The sequence below is a fragment of the Paramormyrops kingsleyae genome, chromosome 22 (genome assembly GCF_048594095.1).
Source record: "Paramormyrops kingsleyae isolate MSU_618 chromosome 22, PKINGS_0.4, whole genome shotgun sequence".
NCBI lineage: Eukaryota > Metazoa > Chordata > Actinopteri > Osteoglossiformes > Mormyridae > Paramormyrops > Paramormyrops kingsleyae.
The window spans coordinates 15,229,898-15,240,445 of NC_132818.1; the positions used below are offsets into that span (position 1 = coordinate 15,229,898).

Genomic DNA, 10,548 nt, shown 5'->3' on the forward strand with positions numbered 1-10,548 from the left:
TTTTTAATTCGGCCTAGTGATTTTTTTTTTCTCTTGGGAACAGGGAAATGATCAAGTAACACTTCTGTCGTAACAGCACCTTAGATCAGATTCTAACAAGGTGTGAAGGCAGCCAGACACACGCACACGCGCGCGTGCACACACACGCAACCCTCGGGACTGGCAGCCAGCGTCAGTGAAGAGCAGGTTTTTCATGATGACTCAGTCCAGCTTCCCAACGTACCCTGCTCATTAAAAAAAAAAAAAAAATCCCAGCCTTGAGAGCTGTCTGACCAGACCCAGTCCCTGAAACCACAAATCATGAGTAGGAAGCAAACAAGAGACAAAAGCATTTTTCAAAATTGGTTCTTTATTCCCCCCCTTCCCCCTTCCTACAAGCACACATGAACAGCCCTGGTACCCTCTCTTTACCTCCTGCATGCCCATGGTAAAATGCACAAGTTTTCAGCAGAGAGCAGCATCTCCTGATTTCTATTGGTAACTCATCATCCTTATGCCCGGTTGGTTGTGGCTCCTTCTCCTCCTAATGTGAGACTCCCCATAAACACCACCCAGCTTCCACTTCATCCAAATATCCCTCCTCCATTTTGTCCTGGGAGCAATGACCATTGGAAGTGTACAAGCATTAAGGACTGAGATACTCTCCAGTCAAATAATCCAACAAGATTAATGTTTCCATTAACATAATGAGATTTCTATTACATTTATTGCACATTAAACAGTACATTTTCAAGCTGACCTCAACTTAAGTTGATATTTTAAGTTTAATTCTTAATGTCGATCTTTTACCCAATTTCCCCCCCGCCCGACTAATCAAAAGGTCATGTCTGGCTGTGAACGGAAATAAGGCAAACTAACAGCACTGGGGTATGACGTCTGCTGATGACAATGCTAACAGGGTAGGGGCCGGGGGGGGGGGGGGGGGGATGTGTCACACAAGAATGCACCAATCAGGGGAAACACTGCTTAGAACATTACAATTTTACCAAAGGGTACAATGACAGGACTGTATGGAGCATACACTTAAGTCTTTCGGTTTTAAGAATAAAAAAAAAAAAGATAAAAGAAAAAAAAACCTGGAACCAGACCATCGGAACCCTTTCAAGATGGCCACAATTGTTCCTAGTAACAAAATCGTGCACAAAAGACTAATTAGAACAAATGATAATTTTATTCTAAAGTCTAAAATAATGGTTTCAAAGAGTGTGGCATAAGCACTACAGTTTGAGTGTTTATTCCAGACATGAAACGGCAAGACCCCGTGCACTGTACAGCTCAGAGTAATAGTGCTACACTGTTAAAATACAAAAGAGCAACATGAGTGAAACTGCCGTATGAGTACAGGAGCAGAGGCGGCTCAGTCTTCCTTCCCGGCCTCTTTCTTGAGCTCCTCATACTCCGGCTCATCCCCCTTGTCCTCGCCTTCCTCTGTCCTCGAATTGGGGACCCAAAGCCCCGATTCAATGCACCTCTTCATGTGTCGTTTAGCCTCCTGTCAAAGACAAACAGCCGTGGATCTTTCACTTTCCGGTCACTCCCCAAGACAACAGAGCGGCGCAAAGCACTACAAGTAGCCGGTGACATACCACTGGGTCCATTTTGCTGATGGCATCCTGCAGCATCTGAATGTTCTTCTCGTCAAAGCACTTCTGCATCTCCTACCAAATGGAGGTAGCCATATTAGTAATAGCTAAGTATTGTATACTTATGAAACATTTGAGATCCTGTTTCTCCCTTGTTACCCCACCTAAAAGTACAGAGCACAGGCTGCCTGGGGTTGGGATGCCAGCCGGCATCCTCCTGGCAGTTCAGTGCTTGAGCAGAGTTGCAGTTAGTCATGTCCAGTGCCTTTTAACATGAATGTTCCCTGCAGTCAGGTTCACAGAGCATTTTCACACTGCACAATGCTGCCATTTACCCATAACATATGCAATAACCTTTTCAGTTTCTCTGTATGGCGTAAACCTTGACACTATGTGCAATGTTAATATTATCATGTAACACACAGATTCTATGACTGACTACTGTGAATAGAAAATGCACTTTATCAAACAATAATTCTCCTAAAGAGTTTACATTGTAGTTTGACATCTATTCCATCTTTAATTTTTGTTGGTGATATATTACTTTTTTCATCGTTATGCAATATCGATCGTACCTAATGGTGTTTCTGAACAAATTGTAGCCAAAGTAATTTCCCTCTGGGATCAGTAAAAGTTTTTTTCTGTTTCTCTAATACAGGAATGGAAAGAATGGTTTCGGGTTTGACTTGTTATTACCAAAGTAGTCAATACCACTCTGAAAAGGCTCCACCAAACAGTGAGAAGCACCTTCAGTTAGTTATGTTGCCTCTTAATGCCATGCTAGCAACTTGGGCTATTCATGGCAAGAGGATGCATATTAAAAGACTAAAAAACCAAAAAGGTCAAAACTTCATAAATAACCACAACACGTCACACTTCAAATGAATCTAAATAAGATTCTCAATACTTAGCTTTTGATTAAGAAAAACATCTAAAAAAAAAGTCCCTAGCTTGACTGCTAAACCCCTTTTAAAGAGTCACTAAAATGATAACTCTGCCCAAGGGAGTTAAAAGACAATTCAATAAAATGTGTTTAACAGTTACAAGTGTTTCTTGTAGGACACACAGGTAGAACTTTACCTGTAAGTAATGACACTGAGTCAAGCTGGTATGCCTCATGCAACATCTTGTAGAGATAATACCACAGCATTGTGGATGCTTATTTACACCTCACAAGAATCATGTTTCCCTACACAGACACACAGACAGACAGAGAGACCCCATTTACCTCAGGCAGGGACTCATACACCTCCACTGGGTCCAGCCCCCCCGGGCCCAGGCGCTTCTGCCGCTCCTCCTCCTCATACTCCTTCATCGCCTTCTCGATGCGGATCTTAGCCCGCCCACGCACGCGCTCCTTAAATGACTCTAGCTCGTCATTGAAGGCATCTTGGTACTGCTGGTCCGCTGTCTGACAGATAATATTTATTCCAATAAGCTGACGCAGAAGTTTAAAAACAGATTTCCACATTCCCAAAAAATAAAAAGCCATCTTATTTTTGGAAGCCAGCTGAATTACTGTAGGTAATCTAACCAACTGCGACAACCGTCTTCATTTTTCTGCCCCAATAGAACAGGGATCGTACTAGGAGAAGACACAGAACAGAAAGCAGAATGGGAAGAGGTGATCTGTTATAAACTTGAGTGAAGTTCAACCCTCTTCATGGAGCAGTGTGTGGCGCAGTGGGTTAGGACTGTCACCACATGATCGGAAGGGCACTGGTTCAGATCCTGTAATCTGAGGAGTGATTTCACCACTGGGCCACTGAGCAAAGCCCGTAACCTCAACTGCTCCAGGAACTGGCTCACCCTGCTTTCTCAAATTTTGAGGCTTTAGGTAAAACCAACTGCTAAATAAACGTAGCCACTAACTTCTGATTAAAAAAAAAAAAACAAAAAAAAAAAAAACAAAAAAAAAAAAAACAAAGAGAAAGGGCTATAGCTTGACACGCCACAGACAGAAATTCATGTGATAACCGCACAGCACACAACCAGTTCCTCATACCAACCTTGATCTTAGTGAAAAACTGGCGGAAGCAGCCGCGTGGGTCAACCTTCAGGCTCTTGGCCAGCTCCAGGATGAACTGCATGACGATTGTCTGGTGGGCCACTTGCTCCATCAGGGCGTGTTTCTGTGGGTACATGGTGGGGAGCACAGGATCAGGTGACAGTCCCAAGGTCCGCAAAGGGACAGGCCCAGAGGTCAGATCTCACCTCCTCCACCTCCAGATCAATGCACATGATGACCAGGTAGTTGGCTGTCTCCTCACACACCAACTGGGGGTTATCTGACAGGTACTTCTGACTGTCATCCCAGCGCCGCAACATCCCTGAAACAAACACCCGTTAGCATCTGCCACTGTGGCAGGTATTTTCCAACTAGATCTGGCAGAACAAATTCTTACCAAAGTGCTTGATCTGTTTCTCATATTTCTCCACAAAGGTCTTGTGCTTCTGCTCTTTCTCCTCCTCAGTCTCTTCCTTTATCTCAGGCTTAACGTTCATGATGCTCTGTTGAGGGAGGAACAGGAAATATTAAGAACTGACATTGCTCACATGGCACCATCATAAACGTATACAGAAGACCTCCCCCCCCCAAATAAGCAACAGGAAGTACAACCTTGCTGAAGCCTTCCTTGCTCAGGGTATCTACGTTCCAGGGCATCTTCTTCTCTTCACGCCGGTACTCCTCCATCTTCTTATCGCACTCCTTCTCTTCCTTCTTCAGCTGTTTCTCCTCCACCCGCACCTGGCTCAGCTCCGCCTTGGCCTCCTCCGTGGCCGAGAACTCCAGTTCCCGGAGCTTCTTCTGCACCTCTGCCAGTTTACGCTTGCACTCCACCTGCACCTTCTCCAGCTCACCCCCCTTCTTCTGGAACTGCTCCATACGCTCCACGCGAGCCTGAGTGGGCCGAAGGAACATATTAACTTGATATTTAGCACTTTTACTGGCCCAATCGCGCTGGGTCAATGCACACGTGGCTTAGCGACCCATCAATCCTTGCAAATTAGCCTGAGCTCCATCATTAGCGTTCTGGCATCCAGAATATTCTTCAGTGCTTATGCATCCATTTCTCCCGTCCTCCGAAGGATATTGAGGCCACGCGAATTTTAAAAGCATTCTTCTGTACTTATTATGTAGTTAAAATATGGAGCCGGACACCACCACTAGTCAGGGCCGCAAACAGTGGATCTGATTGATACCGAAAAAAACCTTTAAAAACAGCACAATACATTCACACTCCTAGGCCCAGACGACCAAGACAAAAAAGTAAAGGTGAACGATCATCTTCTACTTATACGAGGTTTTGTCAAACATTTAAGGCCTCGACGGGACAAGTTGAATGGCTTAGCTTGCCGTAATCGTGAGCTCACTGGCGCGATGTTACAATGTTAACATGTTACAACCTCTCACGACCAGAATTAACACACTGCCGTTACTTGTACTTGGATTATTTACGGCAATTCAAACAACTGTCACGACACAACCTCTTTATATGAATAAACCTGTATATCCTATTGGGCACTTCCCTAGTTAGCCACTTAACACGGCACTTTAGACGTCTCATAAACGCCCCAAACGTTAGTTTTGCAATACTATGATGCCCAAAACAAGTTTAGGCGGCTTAAAATGTGCCTGTGTTTTAAGATGGCACAAAATCAGTTTTACAAATACGTACTGCCCACCACAAAGCCCTGCTACAACAAGCACTCACGGCCGACAGCCCATAGGCTATGCGGCTAAGTAGCAGGCCAGCTAAATGCCTTGATCCGTACCCAAACCTGAACCGATTAACCGCTAAACCCAGATTTCACTTCGTTCCCAGGTACCTGATGTCGCCATCGGAAAAGACTGGGAGTATCGATGTTCGGATGCGTATCATCTTCGTCGTCTGAAACTTCAATGTGATCCCACACGCTGTAGTCGATGGTCGTCATTTTTATGTATTTCTTCTCTTGAAATCCCCCTTCCTTGTACTACCCCTGAGGAATAGATGACTAGATACACACCCGAAACGGCTAAAAGCCTACACTCCCGCTGATATATTCTGCCCGTCCGCTCGCGCGCATACAGCCGCAGCGCGTTCACAAAAGAACAGAAGCCTCGAGAACGTCTCGCGAAATCACAGAGCTGGCGGCGGTCACGTGACCCGCGCACCTTCCTCTACCGTTAGCCAAAACAAGAGCACAATTAAGAGACCAATGTAACTGTACATATAATCTAACCTTTAACTCGTTAATGAACCGGGCATGTGTATATGTCTGTTTGATGGTTTGTTACTACATTGATCACCCCAGGTCGCCCAGCGGAGCTACTGAGGGATCCCACTTTCTGCTAAAACTCCAGTCCTGCACGTCATCGTCACGCTCAAGATCTCGCGTAGCTGCTGCTGGCTGATGCATTGCAGGATGCTGCTGAAATCTGTTGCTACACTTACGTGTAGTTTTTAAATATGTCACATGTATTAAGTGCAACCCGAAGGTGATTTGTGTTGGATGTTGAGGTACATCGGCATTTCACGCAATATTATTATAATGAATGCAAGTTGGGAGACAAGACAACATGTTCAAAGACCATTCTTTTAATGACTGTAATGATCCGGAAAGAGAAATGCATTTGGTTTCCACAAAATGGAGGAAAAGTACAAACTTTATTCATATAGGTATTTGTGCATATAATATGTACTATAGATTGTTTAGTTAAAATTAGATAACGTACAACTAAATTTACATTTGTAGAGCTAATTACATGTTTACACAACGGTATTTCAGTTATGCTAAAAATATAAAACTAACACTAGACTATTGATTCCTGTATCACACCAGATACTTAATGGAAGGAGGCAAATGCGATGTATTTCACAGACTGGTGTGTCAAGGTTTCTCTGTGAGGTTCATCTGATGCAAATTTAAGGAGTTCAACCTGAAATACAGAAGAAGAGGTTATGGATGGAATGTGTATGGGTGTCAGGGCGAATAGCTGTGGGTGTATGTTATGAGGTTGGTGACGGTTGGCTTCCAGCATTCCCTGATCGAGGGGCATATCGCTGCACCTTGGGGCGGAATGTCGAGTAGGAGGAGTGATGTAGAAGTGATACCCTCGTTATAAACCCCTCCTACTCGACATTGTCCTTCCCACTCGGATTCCGGCTGCAACGATATATACACCCCCTATCAGCTACTTAGGTTCCTACTGTCCCTTTGCGCCAAATTTCATATATGCCTGCCCTGACGAGCTGAAATGTGAGTCTCTGGCCCTTTCTGAATCAGTGCACGGCTAATAAAAAATAACGTGCGTAATAAAAATGTCAGACACAAAAACGTTCTGTTGTACGTGCAGAATAAGAGGTGAGCCGAACTCAGCCATGGCTGCCAACTGCAGAATGAATCGTCACCACCAGAGGGCAGCTGTGCCTCACCTATGGCTTAAGCTTGATGGTGAACTGCTTGCTTTGCTCTCCCAGCTTATTGGAGGCTGTGCAGGTGTAGGTCCCAGCTGGCAGTGTGGTGGAGGTGAGCACTGGCTCGGCTGTGAGCTTTTCCTGGGAGTGGGGGGTGCTCCATGAGTAGACGGGAGGGGGGTTTCCCTCAGCTGTGCAGTTTAGCCTCACCTCCTCACCCTGCTTCACTTCCAGTGCCTCTACACTTGGGCCGGAGAATGAAGGGGCATCTAAAAAGAAGAATGTTTAGTTATCTGACACTAAAGTCAGGCCACTGAGATGTTTAGCTTTCACTGCATATCTTATATAGCCTCCTGAGATTCAACAATTCATTTTTGTCCTCTGTAGAGAAATCAAAACTTTAATCAGTATGAAAACGTACTCAGATATTCAAAAAAACTTTTTCTCCTGGATCTCAGGAGGATAGGACAATACTTGAGACATCATACTAAAAACTGACGGCATTTCATGCATGTGCATGAAAAGCATAGACAGTTACAAATCTCCCACAGCATCAGCACCGATCTACTACAACAGAAGCGCAGCTCCAAAAATTCATAATATTATGGTCTGTTTTTCTCATCAAAAGCTATTAGTGGCTGCTCATTTCACATGATACAGCTGGACAGTGTTTAAGCCTGAGCGTGATGCGGAAACTGTACAGAGAGAACCGATCAACTTACAATGCACAATAACACTGAGGGGCTGTGATGTCATATTCAAGGGAGGTTGAGGTCCTTCTGGTCCCAGGTCCAGCTCTGCCATACACCTGTATTGTGCTCCATCATCAGCTCTGCTGGGGGTGATCAGGAGGGTGGAGGACACTTGGACCGGTGACGGAGGTGTGAGCTCAGAGAAGGTGTGGTTATAAACTTCAATCTGCCCTCTGTACCACCTAAGATTGAGGTACTGAACTGGGGCGATGTTCTGAACTTCACACTGAAGTTCATATTGTCTCCCCTCCAGCATCGGACCACTCTGGTTCAGTGAACTGATGGAGATGCTGTCTGGGGTCTCTGCGGAGGAAACGTTCAATAGACTCATTTTCATGGAGCATAACTGGATTTAATTTAATACTGGGAATAAGTGTTCATCTGACTGTTGGCCATAGTTGTTTTGTTGTAGTAATGTTTACCATCTCTCATAATTCCAGATCAGCTTCAACAATAGTCAAGATACTCTGAGATTAGTAGGTAGGTGAAGCGCTTCAGGTCAGCTTTACTTACTGTAGAGGATAAGGTGGAGCTTCTCCTCGCACTGTCTGGGTGCAGTGAAGAACACTCCGTAGCATATGGGCTCCTCAATCCAGTCAGTCAGACTGTCCACTCCCCACTGGATGGTCTGGTCACGCTGCGTGTGGGCTGCGCCAACAGCGGCCTCCCAGCCCAGAACGCGGACGGGCCGTGAGGCTACGCAGCTCACGGTGATGGGGTCCCCGAACCTCACCACTGCGCGTGAGGGACGCAGCTCTAGAGAGCAGCTGTCGCCAGCCACTGTGTGGGGAAAATGACTCATCGATGTCACCGTGTGTCAATGGACTCGGCCTCCACATCCAGAAGATATTACATCATCGCTGAACTACTACTACAGCTACTGCGATGCAGCTACGTCAAGACTTGAACAACAATCTGTAGAGGCCTATAACCTATCATGGCCAACACATGGGATGCCATTCCATCACAGTGACACGTAAACATACACACAAAATGGTCACTTCTAGAGGTGCCAGTTGGCGTGATTTCATGCCCCTGGACTGCTGGAGGAATGCAGCATTGGCAAGGGGGCAAACATTCAAAAGCCACCCAGACAAAACAGAAGTGTGATTCAAACCCCCAGCCCTGGAAGTGTGAGGTAACAGTACCAACTACCACTGTGGCCATTTAAGTAAATGTCCTATAAAATTCATATTTGTCTTTCACCCTTAACTAATGTCACATAAATCACCCCCTCCCCCTCGCTATCCTCAATATACTGCTGTGTTGAGCTCCCCGATATAAAGCCTTTTTGTATATACCTTCTTGTCATATACATTATACATGTATACATATATATATATATAGTTTTAGGTGGTATGTAAATTGCTATGCAAGCAAACATTCCCAAAACAGACCCCAAAATATCATTTAAAATCTAGAACTGTGGGTATTATATAAGCATTAAAGCTCAGTGGACAGCAGCGATCCCGCACATCGCTTCAAAAGTCGCAAGGAGAAAGCAGTGCCCTCACCACACACATCGCCCGTAACAAAGAGCCGAATCCTTACCCACGCAGAGCAAGTTGAGAACCACAGATAATTTCGCAAACTCCATTTCTAGCTCGGCTGCGACTTTCCCCAAGTCCGCCCGGAGCGTGAGTGGAAAGCCGACCGGAAATTCCAGCGTTGTTCTGCTAGGCAACCTGAAAAGCAAAAAGGGGACCAGAGCACTGCCCCCCACACTTTCACAAAGAGCGGAACTTTATTTGAGCTGAGAAAGGCATGGTATGGTTAATTACACTTACATTTTTCATCCTTCAATTAAATAATCTCCAGAGTCTTTTTCCTCCTTCTTTCCAGTAATACTGCAGAATAATCTAGGCTCATGCATTTCATAATGTTATATTCGCATGCAAGGTGAATAATGAGATGTAGGCTGTATTCCCAGTGACACATTTAATTTACTTATGATGACAAAGTATTAATTTATCGAAATGTTGGCGTGTTGGGCCATGTTGCATGCCATATGGATTTCCTTATAAATTACAACATGCTGGGTTATTACTGAGGAATTTATACGTTTTTGACGTTATCTTGCGCACTTTTGTATGTAATAAAAATAAGAGCAACATCAACTAAACCTAAAGAAACGGCTTGAAATTATTTACCCTTATGTATTACCTTATGTATTACAGCATAGTAGCAAATGCAGGATTAGATACTTTCTAATCTAACTCTTGATGATAATTAACCATTTTAATGACATTTTGTTAGTTTGTCCATTAAATAACCGGCTGCCGACACTTGAATAGCTAATTAGCATCCCAGGGGGTTGAAGGTGAAGTGTCAAGGGCCACAATTTAACAGCTAGTCAAGCACTTAAGACTGGGGATGTGTTTCAAATAAATGCCTGATGGAAAGAGTGGATTTATCATTCCTAAGATGTACTGTGAATGTCTTAAATGCTTATTTTTCTGTAGGTGTAAATTGCGTGAATAGTTATAGCCCTTAGTGAAGACTCTCTGTATTTATTTTGGGTCCCCTTCTAAGCCGCCTGTCCTGGTCATTTGTAGGCTGTCCCCAACAGAGCGCGTTGCCATGGCAGCCACAGCTAGGTCGCATACACACGGGGCTCCCTGGCAAAGCCGCTTCCCACCAGCCCTTTCATTAGAGCTGGATAACAGGCAAACACAATGAAGTTCTGAGCGAACAGGTCTTTCACATGCCTGCCGAGCGAGAATATTGCATAAGTCCCTTACAATACCGTGGTAAAGCATTTCCAGTGTTATATCCCATTGCGAGCAGATGGATTTTTTGCAGAAATGAAGA

The 10,548-nt window shown here is 44.6% G+C and overlaps 2 protein-coding genes across 2 annotated transcripts; both read right to left on the bottom strand.

Annotated features, from left to right (window-relative positions):
* Window positions 1-329: 329 nt before the first annotated feature.
* On the bottom strand, window positions 330-5,923 carry cdc37 (cell division cycle 37 homolog (S. cerevisiae)). Its single transcript, XM_023821991.2, has 8 exons — window positions 5,415-5,923; window positions 4,204-4,485; window positions 3,989-4,094; window positions 3,798-3,913; window positions 3,593-3,715; window positions 2,812-2,994; window positions 1,587-1,658; window positions 330-1,492 (listed from the first exon to the last, which is right to left on the bottom strand). The coding sequence occupies exons 1-8, from the start codon at window positions 5,520-5,522 to the stop codon at window positions 1,358-1,360; spliced, it is 1,125 nt and encodes a 374-aa protein (XP_023677759.1). The 5' UTR covers window positions 5,523-5,923; the 3' UTR covers window positions 330-1,357.
* A 222-nt stretch (window positions 5,924-6,145) lies between these two features.
* Window positions 6,146-10,406, bottom strand: LOC111849268 (vascular cell adhesion protein 1-like). Its single transcript, XM_023821993.2, has 5 exons — window positions 9,289-10,406; window positions 8,251-8,517; window positions 7,708-8,040; window positions 7,004-7,254; window positions 6,146-6,507 (listed from the first exon to the last, which is right to left on the bottom strand). Exons 1-4 carry the CDS (start codon window positions 9,332-9,334, stop codon window positions 7,004-7,006), a joined length of 897 nt encoding a protein of 298 aa, XP_023677761.1. The 5' UTR covers window positions 9,335-10,406; the 3' UTR covers window positions 6,146-6,507.
* Between the last annotated feature and the right edge of the window lie 142 nt (window positions 10,407-10,548).

Coding starts and splice junctions, on each gene's coding strand:
- cdc37 (XM_023821991.2), bottom strand. CDS start 5,522: ATGACGACCATCGACTACAGCGTGTGGGATCACATTGAAGTTTCAGAC. Junction 3,716..3,797: donor TTGATCTGGAGGTGGAGGAG/GTGAGATCTGAC, acceptor ATGTACCCACAG/AAACACGCCCTGATGGAGCA. Junction 1,493..1,586: donor TCAGCAAAATGGACCCAGTG/GTATGTCACCGG, acceptor TGTCTTTGACAG/GAGGCTAAACGACACATGAA.
- LOC111849268 (XM_023821993.2), bottom strand. CDS start 9,334: ATGGAGTTTGCGAAATTATCTGTGGTTCTCAACTTGCTCTGCGTGG. Junction 8,041..8,250: donor GCTCCACCTTATCCTCTACA/GTAAGTAAAGCT, acceptor TTTCCTCCGCAG/AGACCCCAGACAGCATCTCC. Junction 7,255..7,707: donor CCTCAGTGTTATTGTGCATT/GTAAGTTGATCG, acceptor TCTTCTTTTTAG/ATGCCCCTTCATTCTCCGGC.